At 35.4% G+C, this 26,886-nt stretch overlaps 1 protein-coding gene across 1 annotated transcript in view; it reads right to left on the reverse strand.

Moving 5' to 3' along the window:
- The window catches only part of VPS13A (vacuolar protein sorting 13 homolog A), a 257,283-nt gene that overhangs the window by 164,519 nt on the left and 65,878 nt on the right, over positions 1-26,886 (reverse strand). The window contains 6 exon segments of the mRNA XM_030919695.1: positions 3,563-3,701; positions 11,430-11,547; positions 13,571-13,703; positions 16,393-16,529; positions 25,438-25,552; positions 25,634-25,823. Coding sequence (XP_030775555.1) covers positions 3,563-3,701; positions 11,430-11,547; positions 13,571-13,703; positions 16,393-16,529; positions 25,438-25,552; positions 25,634-25,823 — 832 coding nt within the window.

Below are 26,886 nucleotides of genomic sequence, written 5' to 3' on the forward strand. Positions count from 1 at the left end.
AGGAAATAAGAGAGGACACAAACAAATGGAAAAACATTCCACGCTCATGGATAGGAAGAATCAATATTGTGAAAATGGCCATACTGCCCAAAGTAATTTACAGATTCAATGCTATCCCCATCAAATTATCATTGACTTTCTTCACATAATTAGAAAAAACTACTTTAAATTTCATATGGAACCATAAAAGAGCCCGTATAGCCAAGATAATCCTAAGCAAAAGAACAAAGCTGGAGGCATCACGCTACCTAACTTCAAACCATACCACAAGGCTACAGTAACCAAAACAGCATGGTACTGGTACCAAAACAGAGATACAGGCCAATGGAACAGAACAGGGGCCTCAGAAAAAACCCCACACATCTACAACCATCCCATCTTTGACAAACCTGACAAAAACAAGCAATGGGGGAAGGATTCCCTATTTAATAAATGGTGTTGGGAAAACTGGCTAGCCATATGCAGAAAACTGAAACTGGACCCCTTCCTTACACCTTATACAAAAATTAATTCAAGATGGAGAAAAGACTTAAATGCAAGACCTAAAACCATAAAAACTCTAGAAGGAAACCTAGACAATACCATTCAGGACACAGGAATAAGCAAAGACTTCATGACCAAAACACCAAAAGCAATGGCAACAAAAGCCAAAATGACAAATGGGATCTAATTAAACTAAAGAGCTTCTGCACAGCGAAAGAAACTATCATCAGAGTGAGCAGGCAACCTACAGAATGGGAGAAAATTTTTGCAATCTATCCATCTGACAAAGGGCTAATATCCAGAATCTACAAAGAACCGAAAAAAATTTACAAGTAAGAAACCAACAACCCCATCAAAAACTGGGTGAAATATATGAACAGACACTTCTCAAAAGAAGATATTTATGCGGCCAACAAACATATGAAAAAAAGCTCATCATCACTGGTCATTAGAGAAATGCAAATGAAAACAACAATGAGATACCATCTCATGCCAGTTAGAATGTCTGTCATTAAAAAGTCGGGAAACAACAGAGGCTGGAGAGGATGTGGCGAAACAATGACGCTTTTACACTGTTGGTGGGAGTGTAAATTAGTTCAACCATTGTGGAAGACAGTGTGGCGATTCCTCAAGGATCTAGAACCAGAAATACCATTTGACCCAGCAATCCCATTACTGGGTATATACCCAAAGGATTATAAATCATTCTACTATAAAGACACATGCACATGTACGTTTAATGCAGCACTGTTCACAATAGCAAAGACTTGGAACCAACCCAAATGCCCATCAATGACAGACTGGATTAAGAAAATGTGACACATATACACCATGGAATACTATGTGACCACAAAAAAGGATGAGTTCATGTCCTTTGCAGGGACATGGATGAAGCTGGGCACCATCATTCTCAGCAAAGTAACACAGGAACAGAAAACCAAACACTGCAAGTTCTCACTCATAAGTGGGAGTCAAACAATGAGAACACATGAAAACAGGGAAGGGAATATCACACACCGGGGCCTGTTGAGGGGTGGGGGGCTAGGGGAGGGATAGCATCAGGAGAAATACCTAACGTAGATGCTGGGTTGATGGGTACAGTAAACCACCATGGCACGTGTATACCTATGTAATAAACCTGCATGTTATGCACGTGTATACCGTAACTTAAAGTATAATTTTAAAAAAAAACAAGTTATTTACACTATTTTTGGAATGTTCCAAGTTTGAAACTACTTCAAAAGAAAAGCATTTAAACATGAGTAAAGAACCCTCTGTGCCCCCCCGCAAAATGGAGGGAAATGAGAATATATTTTTTCTTTCTGAAATTCTCTTGGAAAGGGAAAAGTCACATGATACAAGTCTAGAAATCATGAAGGAAAAAAAGTTGACTATGTAAAAAATAAAATGCTTTTGCCTGGCAAAAATAAATTTCTATATGAGATAAAAATCAAACAACAAAATGAGGAAAATACAGGAATTTTAAATGACAAGCAGGTTATTTCCTTAATTAGACAACCATAACCCAATAGAAAAAAAGACATGAACAGCAGTTTCCAAAAACAGAAATTAAAATAGTAAATTTAGGAAAGTATGTTCTACTCATTTAAAAAAGCATATCAAAACCAGAAGATAACATTTTTCACTTCGAATACAATTTTAACATTTGCTAATACTCAGTAATGAAACCAGAGAAAGATATTCATTTACTGTTAGCAAACTATAAGTTAAGCAAATTTGGGCTGGGCACAGTAGCTCACACCTGTAATCCCTGTACTTTGGGAGCCCAACGCAGGCAGATCACTTGAGGTCAGGCTTTTAAGACCTGCCTGGCCAACATGGGGAAACCCTATCTCTGCTAAAAATACAAAAATCAGCTAAGTGTAGCGGCACGCACTTGTAGTCCCAGCTACTTGGGAGGCTGAGGTGGCACAACTGCTGGAACCTGGGAGATGGAGGTTGCAGTGAGCCAAGATTGCACCACTGTACTCCAGCCTAAGCAAATGAGGGAGACTTAGTTCAAAAAAAAAAAAAAAAAGTTTTTGGCAAAATAATCAAAATTCAAAATTCACATACTCTTTTATTTAACAATTCCATTTCTAGGAATTTATTCTATGAATAAAAGTATAAGCAAATATATATATACAAGTATATATATATATGAGGAAGTTCAAAGCAGTATTTTTCATAACTGTAAACGCTCATAATGTGAATATTCATCAAAAGGAGATATATTAAGCAAAAGATGGTATATGCAGAAAATGAAATACTACATCACCATAAACAAATGAGGTAGATCTGTATGTGCTAACGTAAACATTTATCTAAGGCACATATGATAATAATAGTAAAAATAATACAGATTCAGAATAGTGAGTATAATGATTTCATTTAATTTTAAAAATATAAGAATACAGCCCAGGCACAGTGGCTTACACCTGTAATCCCAGCACTTTGGGAAGCCGAGGCAGGTGGATCACAAGGTCAGGAATTCAAGACCAGCCTGGCCAAGATGGTGAAACCCCGTCTCTACTAAAAATGCAAAAAAAAAAATTAGCCGGGCGTGGTGGCAGGCACCTGTAATCCCAGCTACTCAGGAGGCTGAGGCAGAGAATTACTTGAACCCAGGAGGCAGAGGTTGCAGTAAGCCAAGATTGCACCACTGTACTCCAGCCTGGGCAACAGAGGGAGGCTCTGTTTCAGAAAAAAAAGAATATATACATGTATGTGCACATTCACATACTACATACACACACACATGCATATGCATGTTCTTGTGCATATCTGCACTAGTATACGCCATAAATATATTTTGAAAAACTAGAGAAGCAGTAGTTAACAGTGTTATCGCTCAGGAAAGGGATTGGAGGCTGCAGAAATTAGGAAAGTCAATTTATTATTTTATATCTTTCTTAACTATAATTTTTACCATTTCAGTTTGTCTCTTAAAATGTAATTTTCTTAATGTCTATTCAAAACAAATTGCAAACTGTCTTACATAAAATTCTTGTGATTGTTTCAAATACTATTAGTGAACTTTCTTAATTCATGTTTATATTAATTTTGAAAATAACATTACCTGGAATGATTTGACAGGGGCAGATACTTCAGTTACTGGTTCAGGTTTTGGAATGCTTTCAACCAATTCCATAATCCCTTGTAGTTTTTTATCTGAGATCCGTAAAGAAATAAGAGGTAACTTTCCAAAAATCTTGAATCTGTTTTGAAAAGATAAAAATAAGTAATTATAAAGGAATTATTCTGATTTAAGTGCACTAATTAAAAAGACTCTTCTCAAATTATCTGAATCAAATGTGATTTTAAACACTAAATATCTCTATTCCCATTTCCGTCTTACCTTATTAACCAGTCTCATTAGATGGGCTAACCTCATTATTTTTCAGAAGTTTATGTTCTTATTTCATGTAATGTCCTTCTACTGTTTACTGTATACAATGGACAATTACTACTAATCAAGTGTTTCTCGTGTGACAGGCATTGAGGAAAGCATTTTACATGCATTATTGTAAACAGTCCTCACAATCTATGAGGCAGACAACCTATTTTTGCTCTCTATTTAAGTTCCTATGTGTACATGGTTCCTATAAGAAAACTAAGGTTTGGCCATGCAAATAGCCTGCTCACGAGACTATACAGCAAAGATCATGGGACAAAATCATATCAGAGTGCTTTATTAGTCTTTTAACTGTCTTGACAGTCTCCTCTTAGAGAGAAAGTTTTCACTATCAGAGAGAGAGAGTTTTCACACCCCATTTTTATCCCTGCATTTTCCCTAAAAATTACTTTTTCCATGTATGCACACTGATTACTTACGTTATCTTTCTAAAACTGTACTGGAGTCCTACAGAAAATTACAAGCTTTCTTTTATTTCTAATACCCTAAATATTTGTAATTAATCACAAGCATAGTAGTTTAACTTTGTTAAACATTATGAATCGATCCTCTTAATGCACGTAAACTTATTTTCACTTTCTTGAAAAATCTGCAAGTTGTGCAATCTAAAGATGCTGGGTACCAAAACAGTACCTACCAAATAGCAAATAATATCCTTTTATTTGCCTTCAAATTAATGCAGCTCAATTTTCAAGGGAATGTTCCTGACACTCGTGGAGTTCCAGGATTTAACATATCATATCCACTTTATATTGCTCACAATATTACTAAAACAGAAACCAAATAAATTCTAAGATTTCATCTTTCTAAGTTAAGTCATTGTCATTTCTGGCCTGTATTTTAATTATACTAACCTATAAGCTGGTCTGAATCTATAACCATTATCAATCTTTATTACATTATTATAATCGGCTATTTTAATTCCTGCTATGCTATACATATTCCCTGCATCACGAGACTTAAATTCTTCCTAATCATATACTGATAGAGCAAGTCCAAACGAAGATAAAAGTTGCACTTTTCTCCCCTCAGAGAAAGATCACCTACTTTTTCCAGTACCCTGTAACTTACCAAGAAGGAAAGTATTTAAACTATGCTTAAAAATATCAATTCATAGTCATATGTTTACAACAAGAAATCACACAGATCTTTAATCTTTATCATCACAGAAGGAAAAACTTCACAAGAATAGTAGAAAAGAGTAAACAAGCAGGGGATATAAGGAGGGTGGAATGAAAAGACTTAAGCCTTTTCTCTAAAATTGAACCATATCTAAAGCTGGATTTGAAAAAAACAAGGGAATACACAGCATGGTTTTCTTTCCTTCTGTCTCTTAAACCAAATTCCAGGCATTCCTCTTCCGCAAGACTCTCAGTGCATGCTTTGATTTTCTAAGAAAAGAAAATCTAGGAGAGTAAGATTTAGAGCCCTGGACAATGTTTGTTATAGAGTCACTATGAGGTAAAGGTCAACAAAAAAGGGTGTGAGTCTCTCCCTTTTATATGTTAAGTATGGTAAGTATTAAAAACAATGTCCATACCATGTACCATACAGGAAAAGGCCAGGGTCTCTCTAATTCCCTCTATTCTTCCTGGTACACTTTAACTAGGCATGAAGCCTTCTCATGTTGCCTTGCTAGTAGCAGCTCTCCTGGAAGTGTTTGGTAGATGTTAGATAAGAAAAGCCTTTGGTTAAATTTTAAAATAGATCTGTGCCTGAGGTTTGAATATTTGTAAGGGAGAAAAAAAGGTGCTGTTATAAGGAAGAAGTTAAATGGCTACCTACAGTCTAAAACTATTTAGAAATAAATCATCTAAATGGCCCAGTCTTAGTTCAAGAGACTTCTCTACTTACGATCTCAGGCACACAGCTTCAGCTAACAATGAAATATAATAATCCCAGTAAACATAAATACATGGACGAATATAAAACAAACGTTATTAGAATTTTGGTTTATAACTCTACTATTTATTTTCTACATAAGTTAAAAGACAAATGCATAAGAAATAATTATAATTCTTTGTTAATTGGTACTAGAATATATAAAAATATAATCTGGGACATCAATAAGATAAACTGGAGGGGGCAAAACAGGAAACAAGTAGAGTTTCTGCATGCAATTGAACCTAACTTGGTATCAACTTTATTTTTCACTTTTTAAACTTTGTGTCACCCAGGCTGGAGTGCAGTGGCATAATCACAACCCACCGTAGCCTCAACCTCCTGGGCTCAAACTATCCTCCCACCTTAACTTCCCAAGTAGCTAGGACTATAGGCATGCACCACTACGTCCAGCTAATTTTATTTAATTAATTATTTATTTATTGTAGAGACAGGGTCTTCCTATGTTGCCCAGGCTGGTCTCAAACTCCTGGCCTCAAGCAATCCTACCAGCTCGGCCTCTCAAAGTGCTGGGATTACAGGCATAAGACTATGCAACCTGCCTCAATCTTAAATAAACTGTTATAGCCTGGGCAACACAGCAAGACCCACCTCTACAGAAAAATTTAAAAATAAGCCGAGTGCCTGTAGCCCCAGCTACTTAGGAGGACAAGGCAGGAGGATCACTTGAGCGCAGGAGTTCCAGGCTGCAGTGAGCTACAACCACATCACCGTACTCTAGCCGAGGCGACAGAGCAAGACCCTGTCTAAAAAACCAAAGAAATAATAAATAGATTGTTATAACTTGAGGATATGATACATAATCTCCATGGTAATCACAAAGAAAATATTTGTACAATGTACGAAACTGGAAATGACAGAGGAATCAAAGCACGTCACACACAAAAATCCACTGAACACAAAGGGCAGCATTAAAGGAGGAAACGAGGAATTAAAAAAGCTATAAGACATACAGAAAGCAAATAACAATATGATAAAAGTAAGTCCTCCCCTTCTGTATGTACTTTAAATGTAAATATATTTTTTTCTCAATTAAAAACTTAAAGTGACAAAATGGATTAAAAAACAGGATGCAAGGCCGGGCGCGGTGGCTCAAGCCTGTAATGCCAGCACTTTGGGAGGCCGAGACGGGCGGATCACGAGGTCAGGAGATCGAGACCATCCTGGCTAACACGGTGAAACTCCATCTCTACTAAAAAAAATACAAAAAAACTAGCCGAGCGATGTGGCGGGCACCTGTAGTCCCAGTTACTCGGGAGGCTGAGGCAGGAGAATGGTGTAAACCCGGGAGGCGGAGCTTGCAGTGAGCTGAGATGCGGCCACTGCACTCCAGCCTGGGCGGCAGAGTGAGACTCCGTCTCAAAAAAAAAAAAAAAAAAAACAGGATGCAAGTACATACTGTCTACAAGAGATCACGTTAAATCACAGAAAACACACAGGTTAAAAGTAAAAAAAAATGAAGAAAGACATTCCATGCAAATAATCACCAAAAGAGAGCAGGAATGCCTATCACAAAAACAGCCAAAATAGACTGCAAGTCAAAAACTGTTACAAGCAATAAAGAAGGACATTATATAATGATAATGAAAGTATAACTTCACCAAGAAGACATAACAATTATAAACATGTATGTGCCAAACATCAGAGTTCGAAAATACATAAAGCAAGCACTGACAGAATTAAGAGGAAGAAACAGACAGTTCCATGATAATAATGGGAGACTTCAATATCTCACTGTCAATACACAATAGAACCACCAGGAAGTAGATTAATAAGGAAACAGGGGACTGGACCAATAAAATTGACTAACTGGACCAAAATGATGTATATAGAACACTCCATCCAGCAAAATAGACATTTTTCTCAAGTGCATATGAAACATTCTCCAGGACAGATTATACGTCAGGTAAAAAAACGAGTGTCAAAAAATGTCTAAACAGTGAAATCATAGGAAGTATCTTTTCCAATAATGATGAAATGAGTCTAGAATGCAAGAGTAGAAGGAAAAGACATAGAAGTCACAAGTGTGTAGAAATTTAAAAACGGATGGTTAAACAAGCAACGAGATCAAAGAAATCACAAGAGAAATTAGAAAATAACTCAAGACAAATGAAAATGAAAATACAACATACCAAAATTCATAGGATGCAGCAAAAGTCTGCCAAAAGGGGACTTTATAGCTGTAAACACCTACATTAATAAAGAAGAAAGACCTAAAATCAATAGCCTAACTTCACACCTTAAGGAACTAGCAAAAGAACAGCAAACTAAACCTAAAGCTAGCAGAAAAAAAAAAAAAAAGATGAAAGCAGAGATAAATAAAGTACAGAAAAACAACAGAGAAAAAAATTAACAAAAATGTGAGTTGGTTCTTCAAAATGATCAAGATTGAAAACCTTTAGTGAGATTGAGAAAAAAAGAGAAAAGACAATTTAAATCAGAAATGAAAGTGGTTAACATTATTACTCATTTTACAAAATAAAAAGGGTTGTAAGAGAGAGACGATTATAAACAATTTTACACCAACAAATTGGATAATCTAAATGAAACAAATTCCAAGAAATACAAATCTACCAACACTGAATTATGAAGAAACAAAATCTGGATAAACTACTATGGAGATTGAATCAGTAATCAAAAACCTCCCAACAAAGAAAATCTCCCATGATCTGATAGCTTCAATAGTGAATTCTACTAAACAATCAAAAACCAAAGAGGCAGAATACTTTCTAATTCATTTTATAAAGACAACATTACCCTGATATCAAAGCCAGACAAAGATACTAGAAGAAAATAAATCTGCAGTCTAATATATCCGAAAAATATTAATGCAAAACTCAACAAAAGTACAAGCAAACCTAAATCAATAGCCCATTAAATGGTTTATATATCATTTACTCTTGGAATTTATTTATTCCTGGAATAAGAGGATTTATTCCTGGAATATAAGGATTTTTTGCCGGACACAAGAAATATGATTTAATATATAGAGAGCAATCAAGGTAATATACCCAATTAAGAGAATGAAGGAAAAAAAAAATCATCTTGATCATTTTTCACATGATCACATGGTCATCTCAAAGCAGAGAAAGGATTTGAAAAAATTCAACACATTTTCGTAACAAAAAGTTAGCACACTAGGAACAGAAGGAAACTACCTCAACATAATAAAGGTCATCCATAAAAACCATAAGAACAGCTGACATCATACTCAATGGTAAAATACTGAAAGCTTTTCCTCTGGGCTCAGGATTAAGGTGAGAATGCCAACCTAAACCACTTCTACTCAAGAGAGTGTTAAAAAATTCTAGACAGACCAATTAGGCAAGAAAGAGATAAAAAGGCACCCATATCAGAAAGGGAAAAAAATTACCTCTGTACACAGATGATAGGACCTTATTTGTAGAAAATCTTAAATCTGTTAGAACTTTAGAATCCTAAAACTTAGAACTGTAAACAAATTCACAAAGTTGCAGGATATAAAAATCAGTTAAGTTCCCATACACTAACAATAAACAATCCAAAAAAAATTTTTTTAATTCATTTACAATAGCATCAGAAAGAATAAATTTAAGAAATGAGGCAAAAGACTTTAGTACTGAGACCTAGAAAATGCTGTTGAAATCAAAGAAGACACAAATAAACAGAAAGATATTCCATGTTCATGGACTGTAACAGTCAATATTATTAAGATGTCAATACTATTCAAAGGGATCTACAGATTTGATACACTCTTTATCAGAATCTCTATAACATTTTTTGCAAGAAAAGACAACTCCATCCTAAGATTCATATGGAATATCAAAGGATCCTGAATAGCCAAGACAATCTTGAAAAAGAACAAAGTTAGATAACTCACATGTCCTGATTTCAAAACTTCCTACAAAGCTACAGTAATGTAAATAGTGTGGTACAGGAAAATAAAGACCTAGAGACCAATGGAATAAAACAGAAAGCCCAAAAATAAGCTCTTGCATATATAGACAAATGATATTCAACTAGGGGTAGCATGGCCACTCAGTGAGAAAAGGACAGTCTTTTCAACAAATTATATTGAGAAAATGAGATATTTGCATGCAAAAGAATAAAGGTGGGTCCTTATTCTACATACCACATACAAAAATTAACTCAAATGGATCAAAGATCTAAATAAAAGAAGCTAAAACTATAAAACTCTTTAAGGTAAACAAAGAAGAAAAGCTTTATGACATTGGATTTCGTAGTAATTTCTTGGATAGGACACCAATGCATAGACAACTAAGATAAACTGGACAATAAAAATTTTAAACTTTTAGACATCAAAGGCCACAATCAACAGAGTGATAAGGAAACCCAGAGTGAGAAAAAATATTTGCAAATCATATATCTGACAAAGAATTAATATCCAAAATATACTTTAAAACTCTCACAACTCAGGTGGGCGCGGCAGCTCATGCCTGTAATCTCAGTACTTTGGGAGGCTGAGATGGGTGGATCATAAGGTCAGGAGATCGAGCCCACCCTGGTTAACACGGTGAAACACCGTCCCTACCAAAAATACAAAAAATTAGCTGGGTGTGGTGGCACACGCTTGTAGTCCCAGCTACTCAGGAGGCTGAGGCAGGAGAATCACTTGAACCCATGAGGTGGAGGTAGCAGTGAGCCAAGATCGCACCACTGCACTCCAGCCTGGGCAACAGAGCGAGACTCCATCTCAAAAAAAAAGAAAAAAAGAAATATCCACATTAAAAGATGGGCAAAGATCTTGAATACATATTTCTCCAAATAAATACATGAACGGTCAAAAAACACAAGAACAGATGTTCAACATCACTAAGCACTAGGAAAATGACATCACTTCACACCTATTAGGATGACTATTAAAATAAAGAAATAAAAAAAATAAAAAATAAACCAGAAAATAACAAGTGTTGTAGAGGCAGTGAAGAAACTGAAACCCTTGTGCTGGTAGGAAAGTAAAATGGTGTAACTGCTATAAAAAACAGAACAGCACTCCTCTAAAACTTAAACACCGAACTACAATATAATCCAGCAATTCTGAGTATATACCCGAAAATACTGAAATCGGGGACTTAAGCAGATATTTTGTACCTCAGCATTATTACAACAGCCAAACAGCATTAACAACACAAATGTCCATTGAAGGATGAATAAATAAAACATAGTGTATATATATAAGGAATATTAATCAGCCTTAAAAATACATGAAATTCTGACATATGCTCCAACATGGTGAATCTTGAAGACACTATACTAAGTGAAGAAACCCAGGCGCACAAAGTCTAATTTTCTATGATTCCACTTATATGACGTACCTAAAATAGTCAAATTCATAAAGACAGAAGATAAAATGGTTGTTGTCAGGGGCTGGGTGCAGGGCAAATGGGGTGTTATTGCTTAATTGGGTATAGAGTTTCAGTTTGGAAGAGAAACAGTTCTGGAAACGAACGGTGGTGATGGTTGCATAACAGCAGCACGTGTGAACCTACTGACGATGAAGTATACTCTTAAAAATTGTCAAAATGGTAAATTTTATATACATTTTACCACACACACATTAAGTATGGTATTTCCCTAGCTACAGAATTACCCAGAAAATCCACAGTCACACGCAACAAACAATACATACTTGGGCATCCTTACATCCATGAAAACCATGGCCTTAGACAGTTCCAAATTGAAGTGCATGGGTACCAAAATATGCTGGGTAGATACATTGAGTTTTCGTGCTTCTCTCCAATTATCACCTAAGTACAGAAAATGGTTCATATTTAATAACATATTTAATGTAACTATAATATGAAAAACACACAAAACCTAAAATTACTATTAATACTTTATAGTCACACATTCCATTATATGAGAAAATTTCCCCACATCTAGGTAATCTTAATGTCACATTCTCAGGTACATACAATCAATAGGTTATCAAATTTACTGTACACCCACTGACAATTGCTACACCAACCACATACCTTACCCAAAAAAGTAACATGGCAGTAAGGCAACAACGCAAAAGGTAGTAAAAAGTGAGGTTCTTTAACAGTAACTAATAAAAGTTACCATTTATTAATTAATAATTTCTACTCTTCTAGGCAATGTTTAAATGTTAATTCTCAAAATGATATATAATAATCCCACTTTAGAAAACTGAGACTCAAAAGAATTTATAACTTGCCTGTGATCAATCTGCTAGTGATAAAACTGAAATTCACAGCCAGGTCTACTAACATGTGACCCCTCCTGGCAACAATCACTGCAGAGTTACAAGCCTAAATGTTCCATAAGGGAATGGTTAAATAACTGAGACCACAGCCATATAGCATAATATAGACAATAAAAACCATGAGTTCAAGTGACCAAAATATTACTGGTAAAAGAAAAAATATCTGGATATAAAACTGTATAAATCATGTAAAAAAATACATTCACAAATACTCCCAATATAAACACCAAACAAGCACATCCCACATATTCACAGGCACATACATTGAAAAACATACTAAAAGAATATGCAACAAAATATCAATGGTGTTCTTGCCTAAGCAGTAACATAAAGGTTTATCTTTTTGGTTTCTGAATTGTTCAGATTTTCTAAAATAGGTATAATCAGAAAGAAATAACTTTAAAAATTCATAACAAGATTAATGGGATCTCAGTCATATAATGCATTTTCACATATACTATCTCATTTGAACCCAATAATTCTATGAGTCATAAAATTCCAGTCAAGGAAAACCAAACCCAGTAATTTATTCCCTGAAAAGAATTTGTGGACTTTAAAAATAATGTACTTTTGCCACCCACTATACCTTTAGGTTTCCTTCACCACAATTAGAATATGATAAAAATACAAACTACGTTCACTATCCTGAAGCAAATATAATTAAAGAAATAAAATGTTTCAGTCCCATACAAATTAACAATTTTGATAACAACTACTTTGGATTCTCATTGTTTCTCCTTTTATTGGTTAGCTCAGGTAGTTAAAATCTGACCGCATACAAACACATAGATCTCTACATATGGATCTCTTCAACAGATCAAACTTTATTGAATTATCTGCATGTTCACTAACACTCTAGGGATTCAAAAGCAGTATAACAGAACGAAAAGAAAGCTGAATGAGTCTGGGGTCTCTTCCTAACTACTGAAAAGGCTCTTGTCATGTGAATTTCTGGCTTCGACTTCATCTTAAAAACTAGCTCTAAATCAGAGACTCCTGACTGGTACACCACAGTGAATGAGATACAAGTATGCCAAGGAGAGTGACCCTCGTCAGTCTTTGTATGGCTGTCCATGACTGTCAGAGTCCCCAGGCTGCTTACTTCTGGCCCTGAGCAATATCTTCTGGTTATCCAGCGGTGTAGTAATACCAATATCATTTTCAGTATGGGCCAACTTTGGTCAAAGGCTGAAAAACACTGATATAGATCAGGATTTCTCGACCTCAGCACTACTTATTTGTCATGAGGTATTGGCTTGTACACTGTAGGATGCTTAGTAGTATCCCTCACCTTCACCCACTAGATGCTAGGAGTGCCACACACGCTCTACCTGTGACAACCAAAGATGTCTCCAGATATCGACAAATGTCTCTTGGGGGGCAAGACTGCTCCTGGTAAGAACAGCTAACCAATATTTACTATCATTTCTAAATCAAAAATATAGAAGTTCTAACACATTTAGGAGGAAGGTCTTCCAAGTACCTAAAAACCTAATTAATCACTTCAACAAAATCAATCAACAAATAATGCATTTTATACTCACCAACTCTACTGTAAAGCAGCTGTATGCTTGTAAGTTGAATATCAAAGGAATCATAAGCTATATCCATTATCTCTTTAAGATTGGCCTCACCTTGTTTCACATCTGGTAATTCAGAACGACTTTTACTTGTCACCTTCAAGTTAATTTTAATAGTTTAGACTATGCAAAATACTTCAAAATGTAAGTACAAAGTTTTAATTTTTAGACCTATAATATAAAATGTTAATATGAGAGGATAAATTCACAAGTAAGCATACATAATAAGGCTATTAGAAAGGTCCTCATCCATGAGATATATAATGAGAGAGAGAAAGTAAATTTTTACATATTAGGATATATTTCCCATTTACTTACATTAAAAGAAAGAAACCAAGACGGTCCTGAAGAATAATACGTGTACAAATTGTTTAAATGTGGTAAGAGGCCTTCTCATTAAGAGCAAGATCAAGAGACAAATTTAGCTTATAAAATGTTTCTACAGCATGATGACAAATACTGATATAGCTTTACAATAAGAAGTAAAAGAGTCCAGAATTAAATAGGATAGCTGAATTTTAGTTCCAACTCTGCCATTTATGCAACTCCAGGCAAGTTATATTTGCATCTCTCCTTTCTTGGCATACTGTGCACATTACTTTTCTCACTTAAACATCCTGGAGATGACTCCACAATAGTACATAAAGCTCTTACTCATAAAAATACATGTGTGTACACATACATTTTTAACTTTTTTTCCCTCTATATAACTCATGTGAAGTAAACCCTCAAAAAAAGATTATCTCTGTTTGAAAAGTAATCAATTTTAGGTAACAGGTTAAGCAAATTGCCTAAAATCACAAAATTAGATATCCTTACTCCTAACCTTATGTTTTATTATACCACACTGCCCTTGAAACAAATGAAAATTCAAATATGAATAACAAGCTGTATAAATTTTATTATAAATATATACCCAGTGGGTGTTTACACAATTAACAAATGCAGAATTTTAAAATATAGGATAAGGGAAGATGTCAGTACCAAGGACAGGCACATATTTTTGTTAGGTGGCCAGAAACAGCATTCTAATATTATCCACCTCTCTTGGTTCTTTAAATTGTGATAGATATTCCTCTGTATTTAATGATTTACAGCAATGCTGTCCAACAGAACTTCTACAATAATGGAAATGTTCTATATCAATGCTTTCAAATACAGGCCGGGCACAGTGGCTCACGCCTGTAATCCCAACACTTTGGGATATCAATGCCAGTGGATAACTTGAGGTAAGGGGCTCAAGACCAGCCTGACCAACATGGTGAAACCCCATCTCTACTAAAAATACAAAAACTGGCTGGGCATGGTGGCGCACACCTGAAATCCCAGCTACTTGGGAGGCTGAGGCAGAAGAATCACTTGAACTCGGGAGGCAGAGGTTTTAGTGAGCTGAAATCACGCCACTGCACTCCAGCTTGGACAACAGAGTGAGACTATGTCTCAAAAACAAAAACAAAAAATACAGTAGCCACTAGCCACTTCTGACTATTAAACTCTTAAATGTGGCTAATATGACTAAGAAACTGAATTTTATTTAATTCTAATTAATTTAAATAACCACATGTGGCTGGCCAGTGGGTACTATAGTGAAGAGTACAGATCTAGAATACCACAAAAAAATGTATTCTCTACTGAAAATTTGGAAAGAAAAAAGTATATAATTAGGAAAAAAGGGCCAGGCGCCGTGGCTCATGCCTGTAATCCCAGCACTTTGGGAGGCCAAGGTGGGCGGATCATGAGGTCAGGAAATCAAGACCATCCTGGCTAACATGGTGAAACCCTGTCTCTACTAAAAAATACAAAAAAATTAGCCAGGCATGGTGGAGGAGGCCTGTAGTCCCAGCTACTCGGGAGGCTGGGGCAGGAGAATGGCATGAACGCAAGAGGCGGAGCTTGCAGTGAGCTGAGATCGCGCCACTGCACTCCAGCCTGGGCCACAGAGCCAGACTCCGTCTCAAAAAAAAAAAAAGAAAAAAAGGGAGATGACTTAGGTAAACAGAGGAAGACCATTTCTCAATTTAGAATTATTTAATACAAATATTAAAATGTCTCTCTATATATAATTTTACATACAAAAAATTTCAGAAAGATGAAGATGTATTTGTTTCCAGAATTCTCGCTCATTCTATATACTTTAAGTAATCAAGTAATAGATCTAAATTGAGAAAGAAATAAGCTTCTCAAGCATGACTCTCAAATACTATAAATATAAATCTTAGATTTGGGCCAGGTGTGGGGGCTCACGCCAGTAATCCCAGCACTTAGGGAGGCCAGTGCAAGTGGATCACTTTAGTATAGGAGTTTGAGACCAGTCTGGGCAATATAGTGAAATTCTGTCTCTACTAAAAACACAAAAATTAGGCGGGTGTGGTGGCGGGCACATGTAGTCTCAGATACTTAGGAGGCTGAGGCCTGAGAATCACCTGAACCTAGCAGGCAGAGGTTACAGTAAGCCAAGGTCACAGTACTGTACTCCAGCCTGGGTGACAGAGCGAGACTGTGTCTCAAATCAATCAATCAATCAATCAGTCAATCAATCAATCAATCTTAGATTCTAACCTGACCCTGCAGAGTTTAATTGGTCATTTTGTTTTCATAAGTGTAGGAAAACTACCTAATTGAGACTTCACTTTATTTATCAGAAAGGAAGATTTCTCAAATCTTACTTATCTACCACAAATATAGGAAAAAAAACAATAAATCAAACTGTCTAAAAAACAAAATACATTTTAAACAAAGAAACACCCTAAATGCTATATCATAAATCAAATATTATTAGTATATACCTTAAGATGACCAAGGTCCAAAAGAAGCAGATTTGATGTAGGACTAAAAATTCCATCTTGTGGGACAATAATATATGAAGCCTTCAAATTAATTCTGAGATCAAGAACTTTCTGCGTTTCAATAATATACAGTAGACCTGGAAAAAATGTAAATATTTGCTACGAATACTTTTCACAAATTACTCAAGAAATACAGAATCACTAAATACATGAACTGATAAAACAATCTTAATGTAAAATTAGTATTAATTTTAAAATGACCTCAGCAAAATACTTCCAATATAAAATCTGAAATATCTGCCAATGCATGCACTCCTATTTAAATATAGCTGAGTACAAAATTGGAGTGATTCCTCAAAAAAAAAATTTTTAACCTATAAACTCAATTTGGGTAAAATTAGGAAGAAACATATAGACCAAAAAAAAAAAAGTTTCAGTAGCATAAAACATTTATTCACAACAACTCTTAGAATCTACATAGATACTTCTCAAATCATAAACTTCATAGAGCTACACTTACCATACTGAACAATAATACTTGATCTTACTATTATTCTGAGAATATAAAAAATCCTGGACTATCAAATCATCTTCAATAAAATCATATGTAAACCAGAAAAGGCAACAAACCAGAGTTTCCCATTCCCTAGGTCCTTCATTCACTTGGAGTCTTTTAGTTTAATAAATTTAATTCATTCACTTGCATGTGATTAGTATACCAAAGTCATCTATTTTATGTCCCTAAGTCTAGCATCAGCTTTTAAATCTAAACAAATTATTTTCTATGAGATGAGAACCCTTTCTTAAAGAAAAAATTATATGAGCAGCCATCAAATCAGTTTGAGTAAATAAAAGATATTTGACTTACAAAGTTTAAAAAGATCTGACACTCAAACAAAAAGGCACATTTTTTCACACACACACACAAAACGTAGGCAGGTCGGTACCTAATATAACCTTTAAAGTTAAGAATTTATCATTAAAGAATACATTTTCAAATTAAAGAATATGTCAACAATTTTAACGTACTTAAAATTACAAATAAATATATATACACAATTATAAAGCTTAAAAGCAGACACCGAACAAGTGTCAAGTGCCAACACATAATCAGCTTGATATACAAGCCAACAGAAAGAAAATGAATAAATTAAAAGAAATTAAAATATCTTGTTTTAAATATCTATTTCAATTAAAATAGAAAATAAATAATCCAAGTCTGTGCTACAGTTTGGTATTTCACCCCTCCAAAACTCATGCTGACACCTGATTTTTAATGTTGAAGGTGGGACCCTAATAAGAGCTGTCTGAGTCATGGGGGCAGAGTCCTCACAAGCGGCTTGGTGTTGTCCTCATGGTAATGAGTGAGTTCTTGCTCTGTGAGTTAGAGCTTGTTGTTTAAAAGAGCCTGGCACCTCCTTCCTTTCCCTTGCCATGTGATCTCTGCACATGTGGGCTCCCCAACCCTTTCTGCCATGAGTGGAAACATTCTGAAACCCTCACCAAAAGGAGATGCTGGAGTCATGCTTCTTGTACAGCCTGTAGAACCATGAAACAAACAAACCTCTTCACAAATTACGCTGCCTCCAGTATTCTTTGTAAAAATAACACTAATAAATTATATCTGGGATGGCTCTTCCTTGAAATATGAGAAACTGTTATCAAAACTGTCATCTTTAAGGGATTCCAGTGGCCTTGCCCAGGCAGCCCAAGCAAGACTCTAGTAGAGAGAGGAAGAAAAAACCTTGGCATTTCCCATAGCCTTTTTTCCCATAGCCTATAAGAAGCAAAGTCAAGTGAAATCTCTTAAAATGAGGATGGGAGGTGAGGTGAGATAGAGGTTTGAAAACAGACTGACAGATCATCAAAAATTCTGAAGATCATCCAATTAGCCTGAAACTTAAGAACAGAATTGACTCAAATAGTTATTCATTCTTTTGCCCCAAATGATTTGGATTCAAACACAGATGGCATGATTTTACTAAAGTAATAAGAAGCATCCAGAAGGGTCAATCTGACATTCAAGATTCTCCAGAGTCTGTCTGTTAAGCATTTCTCTATCTTCATTTCCATCACTAGTCTAAGGATTCCTCATGTATTCTGGCCTCTACAAATCAAAGTTCTGGTACTCCTTGGAAGTTCTACCATAAGCCTTAGTTTCAACAAAGCCTTTCTTGATGCCAGGACATGACGATTTCTCTAAATTATTTTTAATGGAAGAGAGTGGAGAGTATTTTATTTTGAGCTTAAGTGTATTGGGTCTCTCCCCTATTTTCCATTGCACTTACAACAAAATCCTAACTGCTTAATATGATTTCCATGTTTGCCTAATCAAGAGTATGCATCTTTAACATCCCTCCACTCTCCCCTCACTCATTACATTAGAACCAATTCAGCTTTCTACAACTTCCAAATTCACCCAACTGTTTGCTAAGTTAAGCTCTTCACAGTTGACCATCACCTTGAAGGCTCTTTCTTATACCCTTTAGCAGTGTGGATCCTACAAATATATCTGGTCTTAATGTTGAATTTTCAGAGATCTTCTCCGACACCACCACCAAAACTAAATTGGGGCATCTATCATTCTCATTTCCTTAACAGCATTTGGGCTGATTATAGAATTGTTTCCTCACTTAGCTCCAAATTCACCCACTTGTCTGCTCTGTGAAAGTAGATCTGAGTTGCTTAAATGATTTTTCTTTGCCAACTAGCACTGAAATAGATAATGAACACAGGAGAGACATTGCAGGAGAAAAGAGTTTGCTTCCTGGTTCCAGTACACTCATTTAGCAATATCCCGCAACACTGTGCCTTTCTCCAACACGACGCATGCCGTGCACAAGGGCTGACAGCACTCAAAAGCCAGTATTCTGCCCCTAGAAGCCTCCTCAGGTGGTTTCACAGCAGAACGAGGGCAGTGAGACATTGCCCCATGAATATTTTTCCCTTTTCACCTCAGAGGATGGATTTTCAGAAAGTTTTAGAGAGCAGATTACCAGAAAGACACCAGCATGGCTTTTCTGCCATTCAATGACTCACAGAGGTTCCTTCTCCAACAAGATGTGGATTTCAATTCTCAGGGAAGAGAGAGCCTCTTTCTGGGGAACACTGTCTCAATTCTATATTCCTTATAACTACTCTTCTTAAATACATGTATTTTTGGAGACAGCATCTCACTCTGTCACTTAGGCTGCAATGTAGGAGTTGCTATCATAGCTCACTGCAGTCCTGACCTCCTGGGCTCAAGCAATCCTCCAGTCTCTGGCCTGCCAAGTAGCTGGGACAATAGGTACAAGCCACCAAACCTGACAAATTTTGTAATTTTTTGTAGAGACAGGGTCTTACTATGTTTTCCGGGCTGGTCTCCAACTCCTCACCTCAAGTGTTCCTCCCGGCTCTGACACCAAAAGTTCTGGGATTACAAGTATGAGCCATAGCACTTGGCCCCTTGCTATATTCTTTAAATTTACTCGTTGGAGTAACAAAACAATCCCTCATTACAGTTAATAATTCATTATATTAAATATACCTATCAAAATTACTGTGTGGTTTTACACTCCTGATTGGACCCATACAGCATTAATCAAAATTTCCCAGTAGATTGCTCTTAGTTTTATATTTGTCCTATCCATAAAAGTTTAACATCCATCAATAGGCAAGAACTACATCCATTCTGATCATTGCTATGTTCCCTAAAACCTAGCACAGTGTCTGACATACAGATTAGACTCTTGATATATATTTAAATGAGTAAATAAATGAAATAACTGAAAGAAAATGATTTGCTATGATCCTATCAGAGAACCTTGTACTCTGAAAGAAGAGTTTTAGCAAAAGATCACATCTCTTTTCCTGCCAGAGACAAAGGATAACTAGTTGAGCAGGTTTTGTAAGCTCGTGCCATACTTGACAACAAAAAGACCTGAGAGACCTTGAGTTCCTAGAAAGGAAGGGGAAAATAACAAGCTGAGGATCCCTAATCTGAAAATCCAAAATCAAAATGCTTCAGGATCTAAAACTTTTTCAGCACCACAATAACATGATGCTCAAAGATCATATTCACAGAAAATGCTTCTTAGAACACTCTGAATTTCATATTTCCCAATTAAGGATGTTCAACAAGTAAGTAAAATGCAAATATTCCAACATCCAAAGAAATCTGAAATATTTCTGATCCCAAACATTTCTGCTAAGGGATACTCAACCTATAATACAAGAAAGAAACCAGGATATTAATAGAGGAGAATGTAACAAAATAAAAGGAAGAAAGAAGGAAAATGAGGGAAGGAAAGAACCTAAGTAACCCGAGTCATTATAACATATATGAGTCTCTTCACAAATAGGTAAATTTTAACTTTCTAGAAAAAATCCAAAATACATTAAATTTTTAAAATTAAGCACAAAAACCTATCATAGAAGCTTTCTATTTTTTTCATAGAATTAGCATTTTTACACTATTGGTGTAGCAAAGAAAACAAAGTTGGAAGAACAGACTTCAAATTTTAGAGGTTATTATGTACAGAAGGTAAAATACTGAAGACTTCCACTTTCTAAAACATATTGCTGTAACATGTGAACTTTATATTGTGGATATTTACTGTTTGGTAATTTTTTTAAGTAATAAATAAAGTTTAGGAAAACAAATCTTACGAGATAAAAATATCTCGAAATCTGGATGTCTGTACTGTGTTTCCAATATGATTAATTTGTATTTATGAGTTTCTATCAATCAAGAACAACTGACTAGAAGTAGCCTGATCTTATGCTTTGGTTTCTACTCAGTATATAATATACCAATATACAGAACGTGAACTAGAAATGGAATTCCCAGATTTTAACAAAGAATACAGGAATAAATGCAAACCCTACAGTTTCTAGAGGTAAAGTATTCACGTACGATCTAATTTAAAACCATTTGGATATAAAAATAGTAGAGAAAAATGAGCAAAAGCCAGAGAAGAAAGACACATATATTTTTAAGAATATAACACACACTTTTCCATGAAAAAAGAAGAAAAATTAATAATGAATCAAGATGCATATTACAACATAGCTTAACAAAAGACAACCACTTAGACATTTCCTGAAGGTCTTATCAAAATGTGAAGTGATTTCTTGACTCACTTATCTAAATTATTTTATCTTAGGAGAGAGAACAAAGGAAAATGACAGATAGTACATCTCATATCTACCAACAAGGATAAAGTGAATATAATAAAAATGGCAAGAGAAAAACTATAATTTCATGCCAGATTTTATAGCCACCAAAATGGGACAAATTCTGAGTACAATTAGAAGTGTACTCCAGACTTAACAAAACCAGAATTTTAAAACTTTGACAATGAAATTGGATCTTACTCCAATGAGAATTTCAGCCTCTCAGAACAGAGGAAACAGAAGACAAAGATGGAGAGTCTAGCAAGAGTTCTCCTCACAAATCTGAAACATTAAAGGACACTCACTCAGAGAAGAATAATCCTGAAGTTAAACCTTCCTCTCCCTAAAACACACTCACAGGGGGATGCAAACAAAGGCCCTGAGAAAAATTAGAAGAAAAAGGTAATACCTCTGTGAATTGTAACTATGATATATTCCTCAAGGAGGTATGTAGCCCAACAATTCTTTGGCAGTCCAGAATATCTTAAGCAATGAATTTAGTTATGCCACCAACATACCCAAGGTACCTGGCAGAAGAAATATAAATATAAATCTTCCCTGAATGAAGGCTCAGTTATCTCAGGCTTCAGAGAATTCTCCCAAATAATATTCTAAGGAAAATGAGCAGATTACAATGAAAAATTACCAAGCATAAAAAGACACACATTACCATGAGTAAGAATCAAAAGAAACAAAAAACAGAAGATAGGAAAAAGAGAACCACAAAAGCCTTCACATGATGGACTATCTGAAGAGAGGGAATTAACTGGTGAGACAGAATATAAAATACTGTACTTATGATCTCTAAAAAAAAAAAAAAAAAAAAAAAAAGACGACAAGTGTAAAGATATCCATGGGAAATACAAAACCAAAAAAGAATGACAATACAGATTTTAAATTTAACCAAACAGAATTCCTAAGGGGAAAAATATAATCACTGAAATTAAACTTAATGAAGAGATTTGATACCACATTGGACATGGCTAAAGAAGGACTCAGTAAACTAGAAGATAAATTAGAAGAAATGACCCAGCATGTAACACAGAGAAGAACAGATGGAAAGAAAGCAGGATACAGAAATTAAGGAGAATGGAAGATGGAGTAAGAAAGGCTAAAATTCATTTAGCCAGAATTCCAGAAGAGAATATATGTAAAGAGTTAGTGGCTAAGAATTTTCCAGATAGATGTTCTGGAAATCATTAAAATTCATTAAAAATCCCAGTACTCAGATTCATGAAATCCAATGAATCCCAAAAAGGATGTATAAAGCAAATCTATAGCTGGATACACCAAATTGCAACAACGGAATACAAAAGATAAAAAGTTCTTGAATGTAAAAGGGTAGATAATGTACAAGAAAACAGCAGACACACTGACACTTGAATTCTCAACATCAGTAATGAAAACCTAAAGACAGAATGCCTCTTCAATGTGTTAAGGAGAAAATGAACATCAACCTTTAATTCTATATGCAATAGTATCATGCCAAACTAATATGCAGTGGGGCATGGTGGCTCATGCCTGTAATCCCAGCACTTTGGGAGGCTGAGGGAGATGGATCACCTGAGGACAGGAGGTCCAGACCAGCCTGGTCAACATGGTGAAACCTCATCTCTAGCAAAAATACAAAAATTAACTAGGCGTGGAGGCATACCCCTGTAATCCCAGCTACTCAGAAGGCTGAGGCAAAAGAAGTGCTTGAACCCAGGAGGCAGAGGTTGCAGTGAGCCGAGATTATGTCACTGCACCCCAGCCTGGCCGACAGAGCAACACTCTGTACCAAAAAAAAAAAAGCACAGATTTGCCACCAGCAGATTCTTACAAGATAAAATATTTACAAGGGAAGTTTACAAATGAACTTCCAGGCCAGGTACAGTGCCTCACTCCTGTAATCCCAGCACTTCGGGAGGTTGAGGCAGATGGATCACCTGAGGTCAGGAGTTTGAGAGCAGCCTGGCCAACATGGTGAAATCCCATTTCTATTAAAATTTTTTTTAAAAAATAGCCAGACATTGTGGTGGGTGACTGTAATTCCAGCTAGTCAGGAGGCTGAGGCAGGAGAATCGCTTGAACCCAGGAGACGGAGATTGGAAAAAAAAAAAAGATGAACTTCCAACGGAAAGAAAATAAAATCAGATAAAAAGTGTAGGTGTAAGAAAAATGAAGAGCAAAGAAGGTAGTAAATGCATAAGTAATTCTAAACTACCATGAACTATACACATATAGTCCAATAAAGTTTTTTTAAGTAAAAAATTTAGTATATGGGGATGGTATATAAAGTTCAACAGTACTAAAGTCCATATAATGACTAGGAGAATATAAAATTTTTCATTAAATTTATATTTTTATAAAGATGTATACTGTAACTTCTAAAATAAAAAGAGATAGAGAATATTTAACTTCCTGATAGAATGTAGGGAAGGGGGAAGAAAGGCATCCTAGAATTTATCCAAAGGAAGGCAAGAAAAATAAAACAAGGAAAACCAAATTCAAAAGCACAAAATAGGATGTTAGACATAAGCCTAAATACATTAATTAAATGCAAACAGTAGATATAAATAAAAAATAAGGATCATAAATCTAGATTGGAAAAAATCCTATTACCTGTTGTTGACATGACACATCTGAAAACATATAGGGAAAAAGTAAAAATATAAGAAAAAACATACACCAGGTAAATTCTAATGAAAAGAAACTTTGTACTTCATACTGATATCAGCTCAAAAATAAAATAAAGTAAAAAAGTGCAAAGGGAAAAAAATTAAAGCATTAAAAATATAGGTGGTCAACTTTACACAGATAAAATATTTGTTTATAGGAGGAAAAATAATTTACTCCTGCATGTACTTAATGACACCCTTAAAATTTATTTTTTTTAATTTTTATTATTATGATTTTGTGTGTGTGTGGCAGAGTGTCGCTCTGTCGCCCAGGCTGGTGAAACCTGGTCTCTATTAAAACCCCATCTCTATTATAGTTTTGCCATGTTGGCCAGGCTGGTCTCAAACTCTGACCTCAGGTGATCCAACCGCCTCGGCTTTCCAAAGTGCTGGGATTACAGGCATGAGCCACCATGCCCAGCCAAATTTATTTTTTTAAACAAACTGACAGATCTATTAGAAACAGAAAAATCTACAATTGATAACGAGGCATTTTTCATGTATTTCTCTTAATAACTGTTAGAACAAGGTGACAAAAGGAGAAAACAAATCCAGTAAGGATACAAAAAATAAGAACATGATTAACAATCCATACCTAATGAACAGGTACAGATATGAAAAGACAGGCTTTTCCGCACATGAGGAACATTTTTTTTTAGCATCATATATTGAGTTAGAAAACAAGCCCCAACCAATTACAAAGCATTAAAATCATACAGATAATCTCTATGGTCAACTATTTAATTAAAAAGTTCAATCTGTAATCATAAATTTTCCTACAAAGAAATCTCCAAAACTAAGTGGTTTTACTGTTAAGCTCTGCCAAATATTTAAGGAAGAAATAATACCTGACCTTATTCAAACTCTCCTAGAGAATAAAAAAGGACAGAACTTTTTTCCCTTAGGCTGATATATCAAAATCTGGAACACATTCTAAGAAAGGAAAACGAGAGGCCAGTTTTTGTCATAAATAGTGGGCCAAGTATCCTAAGCAAAATTCTGCAACTAACTTAAATGTGGTTACTAGGTATCAACTTTCTGAGTGTAAAAAATGATTATGGTTTTATCTGCGTTTAAACATAAAAGTACTAAATTAGTTTCTGTTAACTAAAACCAGTCTAGAAATACCATAAATTTAAAATAAACTTTACTAAAAATAGTCTACCATAAATAAAAGTTTAATATAGGATACAGTATTTAATTCATCAACATTAATACTGGCATTTACCTGTTGCTGTCTTATTGCGAAATTCTTCCAGTTTTGTCAAAGTTGCTGAAGTGAGCTGTGCTAGATGTACCTCTTTTGGAGGTCTGAAGAATTCCACTATACTATTCACTGTCCTCTGTTAAAATAAACATCATTATCACAAACTCAAAGCAAACTAAATTATATTAAAACTTAATAATTTAAAAAAAACGCTTACTGCATCATATATGATTTCTAAAGGTTCAGCTTCTATGATACACCTCTGAGCAACAGTTTCATCTAATGGATTTATCTCAAATGTAATTTGGAAGAGTGACATTGCATCATCCAATGAAGACAGGAGGCGGGGTTTTTCTGAATTATCTGGTAAGCCAGTAATATGAAATGAATCTATTTTAGTTTCAAATCTGCATTTAAAAAAAAAAAGAACAAAAGTTAGTAATCAGTAAAACTGTAAAGGATTTTTACAATTGAAAATGATTTAAAATATTAATGAAGACAACTTCACTTTGCATTTCTGACTCCAGTCCATTCCCATCAAAGAAGATATACAACGGTTCCTCTAAATTGACATAGATTAATTCACAAAGAATCCTATTTGTGTTTTTATGTAAAAAACTTATAATAAGCTAAAATTAAAATGACAGTAAACTACAATGCTTAATGTAAAACTGAAAAGTTTTGCACATATAACACAACTCCACACACATGTTTTATTCTAAAAATAAAAATAAACATTTAAAGGCCAGACATGTGGCTCACAGCCGTAATCCCAGCGTTCTGGGAGGTTGAAACAGGCAGATAACTTGAGGTCAAGAGTTCGAGACCAAACTGGCCAACATGGTGAAACCCCGTCTCTACTAAAAATACAAAAGTTAGCCAGGCATGGGGGCATTTGCCTGTAGTCCCAGCTACTCAGGAGGCTGAGGCAGGAAAATCGCTTGAACCAGGGAGGTGGAGGTTGCAGTGAGCCGAGGTTATGCCACTACCCTCCAGCCTGGGCAACAGAGTAAGACTCTGTCTCAAAAAAATAAAATAATAAAACAAACATTTAAAAACCAAGGATGAGGCAGGACTTCGAGAATGACTATGTGAGGAGCTCAGCAACTCTTCTCCCCAGCAAACCAAACAGGGAAAGAACAAGTGAAAATTATAAAATCTCTGGAAATCGATCTAAGGGCATACAGCAAACAGAAAAACTTTTATTCAAGAAAATCTCGGCTAGGCACGGTGGCTCACACCTGTAATCTCAGCACTTTGGGAGGCCGAGGCAAGGGGATTACGAGGTCAAGAGATCGAGACCATCCTGGCCAGCATGGTGTAACTCCGTCTCTACTAAAAATACAAAAATTAGCTGGGAGTGGTGGTGCATGCCTGTAATCCCCGTTACTCGGGAACCTGAGGCAGGAGAATCTCTTGAACTCAGGAGGCGGAGTGAGCCGAGACTGTGCCACTGCACTCCAGCCTGGT

This window comes from Rhinopithecus roxellana, chromosome 16 (assembly GCF_007565055.1).
Source record: "Rhinopithecus roxellana isolate Shanxi Qingling chromosome 16, ASM756505v1, whole genome shotgun sequence".
In the NCBI taxonomy this organism is placed as follows: domain Eukaryota; kingdom Metazoa; phylum Chordata; class Mammalia; order Primates; family Cercopithecidae; genus Rhinopithecus; species Rhinopithecus roxellana.